This window comes from Diabrotica undecimpunctata, chromosome 10 (assembly GCF_040954645.1).
Source record: "Diabrotica undecimpunctata isolate CICGRU chromosome 10, icDiaUnde3, whole genome shotgun sequence".
Taxonomy (NCBI): Eukaryota; Metazoa; Arthropoda; class Insecta; order Coleoptera; family Chrysomelidae; genus Diabrotica; species Diabrotica undecimpunctata.
Window position 1 is genome coordinate 54445005 of NC_092812.1, and position 19527 is coordinate 54464531.

Genomic DNA, 19527 nt, shown 5'->3' on the forward strand with positions numbered 1-19527 from the left:
GTAATTTAATGTGACCTTGAAGTTAAGAGTATTTAGAATCTAAATGAGAGCTCCTAAATAACGATGTATAATAAAATTTGTTGGATATCAAGTTAAAGCGACTATACACTATACTCTAATGATAACAAAAGTAAAACTTAACAATATAGACTATATTCTTTGGTAAAACCATCAAACAAACCTATGAAATACTTTTTTTTAAATAACTCATTTTATCTACCCTTCGTTTCCGTCATTGTCTGTAAACTTTTGTATTCAATGTAATCTTAAAATTAAATTGCATATTTCTCCTTTAGGAATTCTCTTGTTTTCTAAATATTTAGGTCATCTAATTTGAAAGTGTTATATATTTAGATTTCTTCAATTTAATTGCGTCCACCTCTAATGCTCATTTGACAAATGGCGCAAGTGAGAGCATGAGCGTGTTGTTTTGATAATAACTTTTGTTTTAAATTATCCACCTTTCAGCTCGGATAATACAGTAAAAAAATTTGTACATATACTTACTTGTACATATATAAATTTGTATATATATACATTTTTATATTTTAGCTTTTGATAAGTGAAGTTATGGATCGATAAGATCATGCTATGAATATAAACGCAGACGTCGAAAAAGTAATAAGTACATTATCTTCAAAGTTTCATAAGATATTTTGTGATAGAGATTTTGTTTGCTGTGTCTTGGAGGATTTTCAGGTAATCCTGAGGAACAGAAACCGATGTTGGTAAGTTTATTAACCCGTCACGTATTATTCAATCGATTATAACAAGCACACGGAAAAGGAATTCCTATTATGCTGTACAGTAAAAGAGAAAGTTAGTCTGTGACTTCACGTATTATGTAAAGCAAATCTTTTGGTTTTACTTTCATTGGCATTTACTTTTAGTGTTGTTGTGTTTCCTCTGTTGGGTCGGAATTATTTGAAAGCAGTTCAGTATCAAGCAGAACTTTTTGACCTTGTAGTGTTTACCTTGGGAAGTGGGAAAAATTGTTTTGTAGCAGTATGTGACACAAAATTTTTAATGTAAGTATTATATTTTTTGAGTTTACACTACACTTAAGTAAGTTAAACAAAACGTTTCTTGTAAAGTTTAATGTATGGACAAAATTAAAAGTTCTGACCACCTATCAAACATGTAAGTTTTTAGTTTACTATATTTTATGTCTATTGTTTATAGTAGAAATTAATACACGATTCAAATTACAAGTTTATCTTAAGAATATGTTAAAAAATTAAATTAACTGAAGTTACACAGCAAACAAAATCACTTACCTACTAAGACTTTTAGACTGAAATTGAAGACAATGTTGTTGTGCCCTCTCAGACTTGACATTGAGGTTTAAGTATCCAGTCTTCAGCGTGTGTATTTCTTTTTATAACATGCTTCTTTGAGTTGCCCTTTCTTCATAAGGAGTTTATGTGTTTTACTACATTTTCCAAATATCTGTCTTCCATTCTTTAATTACAGACCCTACATTCATTAGATTTGCTTTTATCTTTTGATTTTTATATTTTACAACCATAGAACAACATAATGCATGTATTGTGTTCCTACTAAGAGAGTTAGTCCTTTAAACTAGAATTTTTAAAATGTTTCTAAATGTCAAATGTTTCTTCTGTTCCATTCCTTCTTTCCATAATTTATTAAGTTTTTTTCACTTCCTATGGTTTTGTGTTATGCACTACATGGTCAGTTTAGGCAGTCTGCTTTCATCCATTCGTTTTATATGTCTGTACAATGTTTGCGGTTTGTTCTCTATACCTGTTGTTAATGAACTACATACTGCCATATGCTGTCTCAAATCATCATATCTGATTCTGCCCCTTCTAGATATTCTCAAAGATTGTTTAAACATATCCATATCCGTAGTCTCTAGCTTTTTGTGTTGTTTTTTGTGATACTCCATGTCTGTACATCACTGGTTAAATTATTTTTGACACATGTTTGAAGATTTATTTAAGGAAGATTTGAAGCGATACTGTTTATAGGTGTATAATATTAAGCTTTAAGAAGAACTCAAAAAACATAAAGAAAAAGGAAATAAGCTCATATGATTTAAAAATAATGCTGCAAATTGTAACAATCAATAAATAGCAACGAAAATTTATGAAAATTGTCACTGTTTTTGTACCACCTAAATATGCAGCCATAGGGTACATACTTTACAAATTAGTGTTTTTGTATTTTTTATCTTATAGTCATACCATATGTGAGTTTAACTTACTACTCACTGATTTTAAACCATCATCATCTTTGGCTCATATTGCATCTATCACGATATGATCTGTGGTTAACGGTTTTTTATAGTTGACTGGAAAAATTGCTCTTTGTCAATTTTTGCATTAAAATCTCCAGCAATTATTCACGTTATGACGTAGGCATTGATCATACTCTTTATCCAAGGTATTGTAGAATTATGACATCTTTTTCGTCGTCGTATTCAATTTGTTTATTCCGGAGAACCATTATTTAAACAAATGTACTGGCCAAAACAGTGACTACAGGTATTTAACATATTATAGTCGATTCTTTAGGGCTTCAGTTTTAAAATATATTAAAAAAATTTCAACATTTTATCAAAATTAAAAATATATATTCAGGTATTCTACAGTATTCACTACCTTCACTCGCTCAACCGTTTCCATCTCTCTCTGTTGTCCCATTCTCCATCGTTTAGGCCTCTCTTAATCATGTCGTCGTCTACTTCGCTCCTCCAGGATCTTCAGGGTCATCCTCTTTTTCTCCTCCCATGGGGCTCCATTCAGTTATTCTCTTTATCCATCTGCTGTCGCTAGTTCTTCTTACATGTCCATACCACTTTAGTTCATTTTTTGTTCTATATATGTTAGTATGTCTGTTTCTATTGATGTTCTGTGCTTTATTTCGCCATTCCTTCTCCTATCCATTCTTGTTACTCTGCAGCATCTTCGCAAGCATTTCATCTCTGTTGCTACTCTTTCTGCTGGTTTTCTTGTTTATAATCCAATTTTCAGCCCCATATGTCATAATACTTCGCACTAATGTTTTATAAATCTGTGTTTTTGTATTCATATTTAGGTGTCCATCCCACCATACTGAGTTAAGTTGTCCGATTGGTGTTCTTGTTTGTCCTAATCTTTCCTTAATTTCTCCCTCTGTTGTTGCCTTTTTCGTGATTATAAACCTTAAGTATTTTAATTTATCCTTTCCTTTGATTGTTACGTTGTCGTCAATCTGTAGATCTTCTGTGTCTTCTTCACTTGTAGATAGATACTCTGTTTTCGCAAGGTTAATATCTAGGCCAGCCTTGGTATATTCTTCTTGTAGTTTCTTCATCATGTAACTGAGGTCTTCTTGGTCTTGTGCAATCACTACTTGATCGTCTGCAAAGCTTAACATACACATTTATTCGTTTCGTACCGGTACTCCCATGCCTTCGCATTTTCTTTTGTGTTGTTCTATTTTTCTTTTATAACTGTGGAAAATATTTTTGCTATTGAAGGCACTACACTGATCCATCACTAGTTATTTGTTGACCTTCTGTTACCTTTTTTGAAATAAAATTTCCAATTAGTAGAATATATATCTTCTTTTTGCCCTATCTAATACATCTTTTAGTGTACTGAAGAAATCTTCCTTTTCCCTTATGGTCGCATTATAAACATTATCAACAATTATTTTTGGTTGTCTATTATGTTCATCCTAATTTACATTATTCAGTAGATTTCTCAACCTATGACACAATCCAATCCGGATTTCCTCAGGGAAGTGTCCTCAGTCCCTTTCTGTTCCTAATCTTTACTGCTGACATACCTATTACAGATGACGTCACAGTGGCGACTTTTGCCGATGATACAGCCGTTTTAGTTTCTAACAAAGACCCAAAAACATAGCATCTGAAAAGCTGCAAAATTACTTGCATACATTAGAGAATTGGTTGACAAAATGGAACATTAAAGTCAATAACAAAAAATCAGCCCAAATCACATTTACAACAAGAAGACGCACTGGTCCACAAGTTAGTCTAAACAATGCCTCCATTCCTGCTAGAGAAAGATTCCTGCTTGTGAAAAATCTTGGGTTGCATTTGGACCTAAAGCTAACTTAGAAGCAACACATTAACGCCAAAAAAGCTCAGCTTAATATAAAATTAAAACAAATGAATTGGTTACTTAGCAGAAAGTCACAACTGTCATTGAAGAACAAAATACTGCTTTACAAAGTCATACTAAAACCAATAAGGACTTACAGGGCTGTAGCAAGCATTCAAACATAAAAATTTTGCAGACCTTCCAATTAAAAAGACTACGTATGATAGCTAACGCCCCTTGGTATGTGAGCAGTGCAACCATCCACAATGACCTAGGAGCACCAACTGTAAAAGATGTCATATTACTTCACGCCAAAATTCTTAATTCAACGCACAACAGCCAAATTATCGGTGAATTATATCAGCCACCAATGGAGGAACGAAGACTGAAGAGGACTTGGCCGGAAGACCTGCTTATATAGGTGAAAATGTAGAACTGTCGCTGAACAGTACCCGAATCAAGTCAATATTGTCATCACATTTACTAATTGCTCAATGTATGAGTAGGTTGTAAATGTACATTTAAAAATAAAAAAAATATATCACATATCGAGTTTCCAAATATAAAAAATACAAGTTAAAATATTTCACAGCGTGGTAATAATTCTTGGTATGTAACTTCACTTCTTTTCATTTTTTTTATCAGTGTTTAAGTACAATACCATCAACATATTAAAAATGTTCTAAAAATAAGTGAATAAAATTTAAATATGTTTAATACTGTTGACCTCTTAATAATCGTTTTTAAAAATTAAATTTTATAATAAATTCTTTTTCGTAATTAATCAACAATCAATTATTTTCTTAATTTTTTTTTAAATATTAAATATTGCTCTATTTAAAACAAGATCGAGATACAACAAAGTGTTCTTTTTTTAGTCATTCTTTTCACCTTCATACATTTTTAGTTTTTTATTTTTTTATACCAACGAAATTCCCTGTTATCATTGTAGTTTTGATGGAGTTTTGCCAATTGTTTCAGACAACTGTTTTTCTTTGCTCGTTTACTACAATGATGATAACATTTTTCGGAGCTTTATCATATGGACGTAGTTATGCAAGAAGGACTCAACTCCAAAAAGTATGTTTTTCAGGAAAGACATTTTCGCAAAGCTATCTATTGTAAATTACAGGTACAATTTACAACCTAATTGAAAGTTGTACTGTGTTGAACACATACCGTGTTGGTAACAGCTTTGGTATTCCCAAAAAATGGTGATTGGTTCCTTATTGCGTATTATACATATTAATTAATTACATTTCACAATAGGGAAAACTAAGTAAAACATAAAGGCAAATCTAATATTTTATAGTTTAAAAATCACAAATAAACTGAACTAAAATATGTAATGAAAATATTTATTATGACAATACTAGTGCAATGACAAAATTAAGATGTTTTTGTTGTTCAATTTTAATATAATGGAATAGTATTTTAACCAATTTCAATTTGAAAGTCCAGCGTTCTGTTATACCCATCAATGTCATCTTCAATTTTTTCATTAGATGAAAAATTACGATAAAAGTTTTTAGAATCCTTAAGCTTTTTAGGCGATATTGGTTTTCGTTCTGGCCAGAGACTTTTCAACAAAGATGACATGGAAGGGGGCCTGCCAACTTCTGGTTTTTGCAGATTTATTTTAACAAATTCGTTGTTGTAATTGTTACTGACGTAAATACACATTGGTTTATTTTTAAGAGCGTAGGCGCAAAATTTCGAGCCAATGCTTTTTAAATGCATTCATTTTTTTCGAATCCTAAGAAAACTAGTAAGTATTTTTAAAAAATTTAAATGCAGAATGAAAGACCACATTATTACTAAGGGCCGAAAGTCTCTGAAGACTTCTATAATGTTTATTTTAATTAGTTACAGGTGTGAAAAAGGAGAGAAAATTTAGTGTGATTTTTAATTTTAAATATCTTTTTCAAAAAAACTTTTTGTTAATTCTAAGGGACTTTCGGCCCGCGGTAATAATATATTCTTTCATTCTGCGTTTAAATTTTTCAAAAATATTTATTAGTTTTCTCAGGATTCGAAAAAAATTAATGCATTTAAAAACATTGGCCCGAAATTTTACGTCTACGCTCTTAATAATACGGATTTATTTAAATTTCAACCAGTTTATCTTAATGTTTGTTGTGTTTTTTTTTCTGTTGACAATAGACTCGATATCATTGAATTCACTGTCGTTTGGCAGGAAACTGCGCCCAGAGACTAAAAACTTTATAGTCATATTTTGAAGGCTAGGGTGGACTTCCAACACACTTTCCAGCATAAGAACTGTCTTGATATTTCTATTCTGGCCACCACATGAATCGCTCCATAGTGTCAAATTGGTGACATGTCAACATTAGTCATAATATGTTTGTGCGTAAACAAAATGAAACTTTCTGACCCGACCACCTTGTCCCTCTAGCCAAACATAGCAAAAGCCGTTTCCACTCTTGCCACTGTGGATTCCGCAGTTGTATAACATCAGTTGTCTTTTGTGGAACATGATAATAGTTGAAATACGCGGCATAGGTAGAGTTTTCTCTAAGTCAAAAGTGAATGCTTCTGAGCTGTTGTTTTCTTTTGTAAACTTCAAATCATTTTTCATTAGAACTTAAGCTAAGTTTGCTAGTGCCACATGCTCCTCATGATTTTCCTGAAGTTTATGTTTTTCGGTACTTTTTCCTGCACCATTATTCTGTAGAATAAGTATGTCACATTGATTGCAAGTATCTTTTTTGAGTGGTTTACGTCGTAAATTAAAGTCCTGTAGAAAAATATGTTTATACTTACTGAAATACACTGGGTTGCTGTACTCATTTTTATATAAATCTTACATTTTCATTAGCGTAATGTCAGTTGAAATGTACAAAGAATCTGTATTGTTTCGTCGATAATAACAATGATAAATACAATATGGCTCCTTTGATTCATTTTAGTAAACACAAATGGAGTTGGTTCCCTCTTGCAAAACACATGACTGACTTTATGCGGTTGGATCCTGAATGCAAATCTCAAAACGACAGTTACTTAAATGGTAGTTGATTCAAACTGTTATAACACAAAATATTGATGCTGAAGCCTTTGGTTCTTTTTTGCTAAGCAAAGTTTGAACCTTCCTTATGCCATATAAGCAATAATATCAAATTTTGTATTTTGATATCTTTTTGGTTTGGTATATTTGGTATATTCTTGCATAACTACGTCCATATATTTCTTCTAATTGCTCATATAGGCCAGTCAAATAAAATTGTAATACATGTAAAAAGTAAAGTAATTCATTTCAGAACGAATCCTTGAAAAAAATTGAAGATTTGGCATGAAAATATGGATTTATGTCAAAAGTATCAGTTTAAAATAAAGGCGTCATTGTTTAAACTTGCTTTTATAGCAAAAATCACAATTTTTAATTTTTTTTTTCAAAACTTCTTTCCTAATTAGAAATTTTCACTTTTGTTTCCTTGAAAGTTTATGAAAAAACGATTCATTTGAAATCTTCTAAATTAAATTTGGTTGATAATTTATTTAAACAATTGCGAAAACTGCAAAAACTTGTAGGAGCAATAAACATAAAAAGGCATAAATAATAACAAAAGCTACATAAAAATATGTTACACAAATTTTTGTTAAAAAAAATTTATATATTTAAAAGTTATTAAAATTGTTTATTAGAAAGTTGTTTATTTGATAATAAAAAACGCGTTTGTTTCCGTCACCTAAGATCACTTTATAAAATCTCATTTTGTTCGTTTTTATCTATATTTTCAAGATATGTAAGTTGAAATACCATTTTCAAAATTATTACCTCCTTAAAATTGAAATAATAGCCTAGTTTGTTTATAAAGTTTTTCGTTAATAACTTTGCGAGAAATGAATATGAAATGATGCCATTTCGATATTCGTTTTGCTGGCAATTTTTCACAAATTAAAAAAAAATTTCTAGGACCATTTCTGACCGAGATAGCCATTTTTTTTTTCAGAAATTCACCTTTTGTTTATTTATTAATATTAAGAAATAAAACTGTGCGAATATGACATTCAATACTTATACTTATGACTATTATAAAAAGTGAAAATAGTGTATATTATTATTATAAATAACGATTTGAAAAGTGCAAATGATTAAAAATGAAAAGTGGTGGGGAGAATGCACTCATCGCTTTCAAAAGTGAAATCGGAACTTCAAATTGAATTCGTCTGAAAGTCTTACAATATCTCCGGAAGTACTGGGCCAATTTTATGTTTTTTTTTTAATCGGGATATCTCGGGAAAAGAATAATAAATGCAGGGTCAATTTTGTAGTAGTCACACTTGAGAAACAGTTGTAAATTAGACGTTAGAATATAAAGTGTGCACTATGCACGTGGCTAAAGTAGACGTTTTTTTTTTTGTATTCTGTATTATTTAATACACGCTAAATAATAAGTTTCTTTTTTATAATTATAATAATTAGTGTTGTGCATTAATCTGCGTATTACACAAAATAATTATTTTTCCTAAAGAGCTGTTATTTATATGTAAGTATTATTTTTAAATATTAGATTTATATGAACGCAGCCGTCAGCAGCGTTCATATTGGCGAATTATTTAGTATATTGCAAGCTTTTAACCATATATCTCCACCTAATAAGCAGGTTGCCATATGCACAGACTCTCTAGCATCAATCCATTCTATCAAAAATATATTTACCGATCATCCAATCGTCCAAAAGATCCTAGACTCTTACCAAATTATCTTGTCCGAAAACATAACAGTTACCATAATTTGGCTGCCATCCCATATTGGTATAGAAGGCAATGAAACTGCAGATCACTATTCACAGATAAAATTCAAATTTGTAAGGACCTAAAATCATATACTAAAAGAGGAACCAGACTCCTTTGGCAGCAACATTGGAACTCTAACCGTTCGATCTTACACGAACGCTACCTAATGTCCTCTAGCATCTGTCCCTCCTGTCAAAGCTGCCAATCATATTTGACAATCAAACATATTCTCACTGAATGCCATCAACATTCGGCCAGAACATTACAATACAAACTCAAAAGTGAAGTACGAGATATCCTAAACAACCATGACCAAATAAAAGCTGTGCTACAATTCCTTAGAGATGAACACATATCAAAAAATATAATTAAATTTTAATTTAGACATTGTAACATATTCTTAATGTAACACTTAATATTTGTGTAATGAAAATTCATGTTATAGTACCTGTGTAAGTGGCCATAGTAGCCGAGCACGTTAAAGTTGAAATAAAAAAAAAATATTAGAAATAAGAAAAATGGGTAAATTATGAAGAAAAAGAAGTTGTGCAGTGCTAATGCACTATAAGAATTTTTATAATCATTAAAATTCTCAATTAACTAAAACCACAATACTACGTGATTAAATTTATTGAAAATACTTTTTTTATATTTGTTTTTAAAAAAGTTTTTAAATACAAAAACAAAATTGTACTATTCTATTGATATGAACTGCATTCCTTAATTAACAATAATGTGGAAGTTCTTTTTATTTTATTTCTTTGTAAAAAAATTTAACCACTGTTTATACTTCAATAATTTTTCATTTAATTATTATAACAATTTTTAATTTTAAACGATATAAATCGATCTTATAAAGTTATTTTTTAAGCAGTTATTCACTATGAATTCTGCTGAATCTGAGAGCTATAGCCTCTAGCTCATCTGACGGAAGTAGAGAGGGAATCTGCCTGATTTGTGAGAAAGACTGCGAGTACTGCGACATCACGCATCGTTGGTGAAGCAGCAACTTCGTGATTTATTGCTTCTAGTAAACGAAGAAATGATTTTAAGCATACAATTGTGAATAAACTTTTAAAATTCATAATAGTTGTTATGCTAATTATAATAATGTACAACGGATTGAAAAAGCTCGTTATTTATCGAATGAAAATATAAGAACCGTACGAGATAGTTTAAAAAAGTTTTAAAATAACTTTTTTTTTAATTGCCATTTAAACGAATATCGAAATAGCATTATTTCATATTCATTCCTCGCAAAGTTATTAAAGAAAAACTTTATATAAGCAAAGTAGGTCATTATTTAAACCTAACTTTAGGGGATTATAATTTTAAAAATGGCATTTCAACTTACATATTATCTTGAAAAAATAGATAAAAACGAAAATGAGACTTTATAAGGTGTTCTAAGGTGACGGAAACAACCGATTTTTTCATTATCAAATAAACAACTTTCTAATAAACAATTGGAATAACTTTTAATTAAATAAATATTTTTCCACAAAATTTTATGTGTACCTTAAGGGTTTTAAAAGACATATTTTTATGTAACTTTTGCTATTATTTATGCCTTTTTTGCAGTTCTTCGCAATTGTTTCAATAAATTATCAACCAAATTTAATTTAGAAGGTTTCAGATGAATCGTTTTTTCATAACCTTTCGCAAAAACAAAAATGAAAACTTCTAATTAGGAAAGAAGTAGTGAAAAAAATTAAAAATAGTGTTTTTCGGTGATTTTTGCTATAAAATCAGCGTTTAAACAATGACGCCGTTATTTGAAACTGATTTTTTTGACATAAATCCATATTTTCATACCAAAACTTCAATTTTTTCATGGATTCGTTCTGAAACGAATTATTTTACATTTTATTTTTTGTTTATTGGACTAATAGAACTCAAGATTTATTTGTATAAATATACTATTCTTCTGTTGAGCTGTGTGGGCTATATCGTGTGCTAACATTGATGTTTGAGGTTAAAAATTTTTGTTTTTATTCTTAATTTCCAAGTTTTTCATTCACTGTTTTAAAATCTAAGATATTGTGCTTAATGCTATTCTTAACTAGAATGATTACTCCTAATTCTTTGTTTCCGTTATTTTTTTACTGCCTTCTATTGTGTAAGTTTGAATTTTTATACTACTATATAGGGTATTTAACGAGTTAGGACCATTTTATTTCTATTGATGCGGCTATGAAATAAACACCCTGTATATAAAGAAGGAATAAAGAACACAGGCCTGCAAAAAAAATGTTATTTCAAATTTGATGACTGACTTTTATGTACTTTTCACCGCTGATTTCAAACATGCAAATCATTTTTCCAACGTTATAAAATTTAGTTTGTTTATTAGTCATGTTCTTCTTCTTCTTCTTTTTGTATAGACATGACTGTCTGTTTTTCAATGTGCCTCCAGTAAGTTGTCGTTTCATCGTTTTCGTGGTCTTCCTACTGATCATCGCCCTGTTGGGGAACCGTCTCTTGCCGTCTTTACTACTCTAGTTGTTGTCATTCGGCTTATGCTATCGTTCCATTCTACTCTTCTATTTCTTACCCAGTTTTTGATGTTCTTCACCTTGCATCTACGTCATATATCTGTACTTCTAGCTCTGTGCCATAGTGTCTTACCATCAATTTTTCATCTCTGCTGTTTCTAACATCCTTTTTGTTCTCTCTGTGTCAGGTCTTGTTTCTGCCGCGTATGTCATTATTGGTCTGATGACTGTTTTGTAAATTCTGCCTTTCGTTTCTTTCCCGATATTTTTATTTCTTCATATTGTTTCATTCAAGCAGCCTGCGGCTCTGTTTGCTCTATTCGCTTCAGTTTCGAGCTTTCCGTAGCTAGATAATGTGATGCCTAGATATTTAAACTTCTTCACTTGTTCTATTATCTGACCTTCCCGCTCCAATTTACATCTTAGTAAATTTGCTGTTGTAACCATGCATTTGACTTTTTTGGGGAAATTAACATGATCAATTTTCTGGCGGTTCTCTTTAAGCTCATAAGTCCTTATAATAATGCTTTCTCTTTATGTCGAAGCTTCTTTTACTGCTTTTGCCGCTGTGGACTCGCTGAGGATCCTCTCTTTTCATCATCCAGCGTTAGTCTGCTTCATGCTCACGTTACTTCTTCCTTGGTATCTCCGTTCCCATTCTTTGATATCTTTTGCCTTCTTTTCACTGACATCACTAAGGTTTGCCGGGAAGTAGTTAAGATGTGAGTGGAGAAAGTGAAGATTAATGCTCGTTGCATTAATCTGCTGCCTGCTTGCCCGTGCTGCCTTTTCATTTGTTTCCATTTTGTCCACAAAGTTGTGATCTGTCATTAGTTTTCTAATGTCCGGTCCAACAAAAATTCCTTCCTTTAGCTTTGCCGTGGATTAACCAGAACACTGTCCACAAAGATATCTGAAACACTTTCCTTCTTCAGTCAATGCCTTGACAAATTGTTTCATCAATCCAACTTAATGTGAAGTGGTGAAAATAACACCTTTTTGGGATCTGCAAGGCTTTTCCTCTCAACGTTTTTAACCCCTACTTATAAAGTTTCTCTTAAGGGCAAAGCTTTTTTTATGTAGTGTTGCTTTCTGTCTCTACTGTCCCATTCACAGAGAAAGCAAGGGAACTTTGTATAGTCACTTTGTTCACCAAGCAGCATTGAAATCACTTTTAAATCACCACATAATATCCATTTGTGATCTGAATAGCAGAGTTTGCTTAAGACCAGTTTAAGGTTTTCGTAACATTCTTTTAAGTGAACCAAGTTGGACGAGTGTCCAACTGGTATAGAAGCATGCTTATTGCCATTGTGTAGAAGTACTACTTTAAAGCTTCTTTTTGAATAATCAATAAATAGTCTCCACTCATTAGGAACATATTCTAGTTTGAAAAGTCCAGGAACATCACTGTAAAATACCAGATAATCTTGGGAGAAGAAAGATGCAAATTCCTTTTCCCTACATCGATACCAAGAAAGGGATGTATCTGGAGACAACATATATGTTTATTTTTCAATCTAGATCCTAAAGACTTAGGTTTCTTACTAAATCGTTCAGTTCAAGTTGTGAAAATGGAATGGGATCGGTTGTGTCAGGATCGTAGCAATCACTATTTTCTTAACTATCACATTGCTGATCCAATGGCTCGTGATCATCATGTATATCATCCAAAGAATCTGGAGGGGAGTGTATTGGCACTTCAGTTCTATGAAGGAGAGGGTGAATGGCTGATTGAATGCTAGGGTAAGAAATATCCTTTTTGTTTTTCAAATTGAAACCTCGTACGTTGCAAAAACCAAAATAGCAATCATCACTGTGATTTTTGGGCTCCCTCCAAACCATTAGTATTCCTAAACGTAGAGACTGCTTTTGACATTGAAACCATTGCCTCAATTCTTCAACACACACTGAACAAACTTTGTGTGGGGCCCAAGGCTTATCTTGATCGCCTAACTTTATACCAAATTAAGCGAAATATACTTTTTCAACAAAATCGGAAACTTTTCTTTGTTGCTTTTTAACGGTATAGTTACCGCATGTAACAAATGTAACAGAAAATCTGCCGAGTTTATACATCCTCTGGTAGCCAGTTGATCAGTTACGAACTGATCAACTAAGAATACTCGTTCTTTAATAGTCACTGCATATAAAAGGATATTTTTGTCGAATAAATTAATGTAATAATAAAATTAATCGATCTATTCTACATTCCAGCAAAAAAGAAGAAATCGAGGAACAAATAATGCCAAATAATGAACAAGAAGGTGGAACTGGAAATAATTCGAAAAAAAAGAGACCAGAAAGACAGCTTTACATACCCCCAGCTCAAAGGAGGTTACCTATATCTGAGTTACCAAATGGTTCAAAAACGGACCACGGATCAAGTCCAAAAGCAAGGAAACAAGTTTCTACTATTAATAGAAAGAAAGAACTACCAGAGAAGGTAAAAGCTGTGACTGAAACCGAGAGACCAAACTACAACGAAGATATTAAGGATGCCATATTAAATCAATTTAATGAAATTAGTAATTTTTCATACATGTGGTGGAAGTATGAACTGTCTGACTCATCTGAAAATAATATAAAGAGTGTGTATTCTAAGTCATTTTTGAAAACAAGTCGATTGTGCAATTTTAGTGGTTCTAACGTTTACAAATTAAAAACTACGAAGTCCTTGTATATTTTAAGTAAAGATTATGTTCTTTGGCAACCGAAATTTGATGTGCTCATGAATAATAAGAAATCCAATTTGAAAGCCATTTCTCCTAGTAACCTTGATCAGTCAGATGTAAAGGTAAGTTTTATGCAAACTTTTAAATTAATTTCATTTCTTTTTGAAAGGGGGTTTGTAAATATGTATTTTTAATATATATGCATAACAATTTCTATCGTTTAATTAACATATTTTTAACACTTATACTTTTTTATTATACAAGGTGATTATAATTGAAATCAGTGAAGCAAGAAGGTGCTAATTAATTTTGTTCAACAGTTTTTTTATTATTTTGTTATCCAACGCTCATTTTATGTCAAGATATCATTTAATTGTGTATTATATGGTTATTGTTATATCATATAATTGTTAGAACTATAATTAACCTTATTTTATATCATTCTCATTCATACAACATTGAATCAAAAATAACCAATTTCTCTTCGGAAATCGTTCTCAAAATACAAATATTAATAAATTAAATAAATTTTGTTTTTTGTTACTTGGTGAAAAATTCTTCTAATCTAGTTTTATCTGAATAAAATGATATTGCCAATATTGCTGAGTTGCGTTCCTGGGACGACTTTATTGTAAGACAGTTCGTTCGATTACATGAAATCAACTTTAACTTGAGAATATCCTCAAAAAAAAAATCAAGATTTTTTCCAGTGATTTCCAAAGTTTTTGAAAAGCTGACACTAATATAAAAATATATAATGCCTATACTAAAAAACAAAAAACTAATACACAAGCATAATTGCTCTGAATGACTGTTAGTTGTTGAGGTAGTAGTTTATTTTGCATCAACAAGAGCTTGACAATTTTTATCAGTTAACTCAGTAAATAACTGTTTTAGATCAGTAAACTTCAGCCCACTTCCGTTCTTTTTTTTTTTTTTGTTGAAACTTGAATATTTTTGAAAGGGTCATATAAAAGTACATGGTACGTTACAATTCCATTACGTAATGTAGAACTGAAAAATAAGCAATTGTACAACGCTTCTAATACTTGTGGCGACCTTTAAAACACTGTGGATTTTCATACAAGCTTGAAAATAGTAGTAGAGTCCTTTGCAAAATACCAAATATTGGTTGTAAACGGGTACACTTTTTGAGGCAATATAGTCCAAGCCCACTTAGTTCGTTTTGTTTTTTGATGAAACTTGGCTATTGGAAACTTGGAAAGGGTTGTATAAGAGTACATGGCAAGATGAAAATATAAAGAGCATAAGAAAAGGCCACAAAAATACTAGTAAAAGCTTCGTTGTTTTGCATGCTGGAACTAGTAGTGGGTTTGTTGAAAATGCTAAATTGTTATTTTACACCAAATCGAAGAGTGCAGATCGTCATGGTTCAATGGTTAAGAGTTCTTTTAAAAAACGAGTGCGAAAAGCTCATACAAATGCTGGACCATTTATTATGGATAATGCCTCATGGTTTTCTGTATTGAATTTTTTATCTATTATTCAATACACTGTAAAACAACTAAATAATCTAATTTGCAATAGTTAAAAAAAACCAATATTGATTATACAAAATGTTTTTCGAATCATAATTTTTTCAATAGATTTATAAATTTAACGGATACTAAATTCAGAAATAGTGAGATACAACTTTTAGAGAAAGGATTTAAACACAACTTCTCTTCTTGATGTGCCTATCAGTTACGAATGGCAATCTTTACCTTATCTGCAGTAGCGCGGAAAAGTTGCACAGATGTATTGAACCAGATTCTGAGTTTCTTTAACCAAGATGTTCTTCTTCCTGGACCTCGTTTTCCAAATATTTTTCAGTATTAGGACTACCTCCATGTCACTGTCAGTACTCCAATTGAGTTGAACTGGGGAATTTGTAAATAATACTACGATTGATTAATTTTTATTTAGAAAATACATTTTTCATCGCCATTGGCAATTTGATATAGTTTCATGTTACTTTAGTGGTTTTTAATATCAAATCGGCCAAAAATGGTGAAACAGACTATAAATAAAAATTGTTGTAACATTCAAACTGTGCTATTATTCTCTAAAGCTATTTTCTTGTGGCATTTTAATTGTACAACTATATTGAAATTTATTTAACGATGTCCAACACGCAATATTTGATCTAAAAATAAAGATTTAATACGATATGAAATACAAACCATTGTTTTAAAGCTCATAAAACGTGAACACTGATTAAAATCGTTGGCCAAATTCTTTTAATCTGATTTATGGCACTGGGAAAATTCAAAATTCCAACTCATTGGGCTCAAATAACAAACATATATCACGCTGCTGCATTCGGAAAAGATGTTATACGAAAAATATTTTTGAAGAATATACAATTTAATGCTTTGTTGATCTGACTCCTTAGGTGTGATAGTATTAATACTTATAAATTAAATATTTGTTTAAACTAATATAATTGTTTCAAAGAAATTTTACATTTTTTTAAATGTATGGTTCAGTTTGCCAAAATTTTAATTAAAAATTAAGTAATCGTGTGGGGAAGAAATAAATATGCCATTTTAATTGCATATTTGTCTAATTTCTAAAATTCTTATTAGGATTTTCAAATACCGTATACAGTTCGTTTTGTACCGGGTGGTCCAATAAGCCGATTTCTCGGCTATATATCAGAAACTATTCATGTTATAACTTTAGGACAAAAAATTCCTTAGTAAAAGTGGCCAAGAGAAATTACTGGAAATAACTTTCAAGTTTCTGGGTTAACCGCTAAGGGGCGTAACCTGTGAAGAAAACTTTGAAAACCAGTTTTTTTTGGGAAATATGCCCAATTATACCAAGTGTTAAATAAGTAAACTAAAAAGTGGTCTAAATTCTGCACAAAGTTGTTGAAGTACTTTTTTTTTATTTTTTCAAATTAAGGGTGGGGGAGAGTGGGAAGTATTTGTGGATAAATACCTATAACTTTGGTTTGGATCAACCGATTTTAACGAAATTAGTGTCATTAGAAAGAGTGTGGATGAATTAATTTACATCTACTATAAAATAATTGCATTTAGTTTTAATTATATAGGGAGAGGGTACTTTCGAATACAAAAAATTAAAATTTGTTTTTCTTCAAAATGTTTAATGGTAACACCTATTTATTGTAAATTATAATGGAACTGGATTAAATTCGTAACAAAATGGCGTAAACCGCATGTTAATAGCTTTTGTCGAACTCGAGATATAAATAAAAACGCATAAACATAAGTAAGTATAGTATTGACTCACCCTGTATTATAAATTCAATTAAAAAATAAGTCAGTAGATACTTTCAAATTTTTTTATAGCAGAAGAATCATAATGTTGATACCTATTTTGACCATTGTTATTTCATATGATTAAAAATAGTTTTTTCGAAACTAAGTAGGCTACGACAATGAATTTGGCGAGGAGTTTATATAGTTTATTTATTGACAGCAGTCAAAACATTGTTAAGAAGTGTTATATTATAATTCGAATTGAAGATTGCACTTTTTTCAATGGATATTAATATTGGTAATATTAATAATTAATTCTCAGTACTAATAATTCGTGATGAGTATATCAAATGCAGAATTGTATGATATGATTGGAGTTTATTTCGAATGTACCAAAATGCCGCTATTGCCTCACGTATATATTCTGTAAGATATCCCGACAGGAGACATTATGGTAAAGAAGTATTTGAAAGAAAGGCAAGAAGATTAAGAGAAACTGATAGTTTTCATCGTCCTTATTTTAAACGACGTAGTAGAGGTATGACCGAAGATAATTCAATCAATGTTCTTGCTTTAATTCAACAGAATTCACATATAAGTAGTCGGCAAATCTCTATAGAATTAAACATACACAAAACTACTGTTCTAAGGATTTTAAAACATCACAGGTTGGTTTTTCATATTATAAAGTGAATGTTTAGGTCAGAAACTTGGAATTCCCTTTAAATTTAGATTCAACTGTTATTTTAATATTCCGATAAAAACGGCAACACGGCGCTTTTATCCGTTTCTTAAAAATACTTATGCCTGATTTATCTTGTGAAACAATTGCGGATTTTTCAAGATTTTTTGAATTTTAGTAAATATAGTGGTTTCTTTTTCACCAGTATTTGTTGTTCTGTTTTTTAGACTGCATCCTTATCATGTAGTTCTCCACCAAGCTTTACTTGAGGAGATTTTAATGCAAGGCTGGATTACTGCAATTGGATGTTAGGTCTGCTAGAAGAACAACCGCATATCATGTCAAAGATTTTGTGGACAGACGGGGCTACGTTTAATAGTGCGGGTGGTGTTAATCTACATAATATGCATTATTGGGCTGAAGAAAATCGGCACTGGATACATGAGGTTCAGGTTCAAGGTAGATGGAGTCTGAATGTTTGGTGTGGTATAGTTGATGGAAAGATCGTAGGTCCATATTTCTTTGATATAACTTTAAATGACGAAACATATTTGGATTTTCTGGAAAATCAGTTGCCTGTTTTATTGGAAGATATTTCCTTGTAAACAAGAAGAGATGTGATATTACAACATGACGGGTGTCATGCGCACTTTTCCAGACGAGATCGAGATTATTTGTATGCAAGTTATCCAAATGAATGGATTGGAAGGGAAAGTATATTTTCATGGCCAGCTAGATCTCCAGACTTAACATGTCTGGACTTTTATCTGTGGGGAAGATTGAAGGACTTAGTGTACCAAACTCGACCAACCACGCGAGACGACATGAAACAGTGCATTATAAACGCAATAAATAGTATATCAACAGCTGAGATTGAAGCAGCTGTTATGTCTACGCGCGAAAGATTACATCTTTGTGTGGACAACGATGGAAAAAAATTTGAACATTTAATTTGACATTAAGTTTTAATGATCGAGATATTAGTATGATCTTTCACATATTTAATTTTAAGTTATAATAAAGGGTGAGTTAATACTATACTTACTTATGTTTATGCGTTTTTATTCATATCTCGAGTTCGACCAAAGCTATCAACATGCGGTTTGCGCCATTTTGTTACGAATTTAATCCAGTTCCGTTATAATTTACAATAAATAGGTGTTTTCATTAAACATTTTAAAGAAAAACAAATTTTAATTTTTTCTATTCGAAAGTACCCTCTACCCATGACAATTAAAACTAAATGCAATTGTTTTATAGTAGATGTAAATTAAATTATCCACACTCTTTCTAATGACACTAATTTCGTTAAAATCGGTTGATCCAAACCAAAGTTATAGGTATTTATCCACAAATACTTTCCCATTTTCCCCCACCCTTTATTTGAAAAAAATAGTAATAGTAGTAGTTTATTGGAAAAAAAAGTACTTGAACAACTTTTTGCGGAATTTAGTCCTCTTTCTAGTTTACTTATTTAACACTTGGTATAATTGGGTATATTTCACAAAAAACTGGTTTTCAAATTTTTCTTTGCAGGTTACGCCCCCTAGCGGTTAACCCAGAAATTTGAAAGTTATTTCCAGCGATTTCTCTTGGCCACTTTTATTAAGA

At 31.1% G+C, this 19527-nt stretch overlaps 1 protein-coding gene across 3 annotated transcripts in view; it reads left to right on the plus strand.

Annotated features, from left to right (window-relative positions):
* Nucleotides 1–381: 381 nt before the first annotated feature.
* Nucleotides 382–19527, plus strand: part of LOC140451908 (uncharacterized) — a 30129-nt gene continuing 10983 nt past the window's right edge. The window contains exons 1-3 of one of the 3 annotated variants that reach the window (XM_072545861.1): nucleotides 383–728; nucleotides 891–1028; nucleotides 13547–14126. In XM_072545861.1, coding sequence (XP_072401962.1) covers nucleotides 592–728; nucleotides 891–1028; nucleotides 13547–14126 — 855 coding nt within the window. In that variant the 5' untranslated portion in view covers nucleotides 383–591. The other 2 variants (XM_072545862.1, XM_072545863.1) reach the window with 2 other exon arrangements.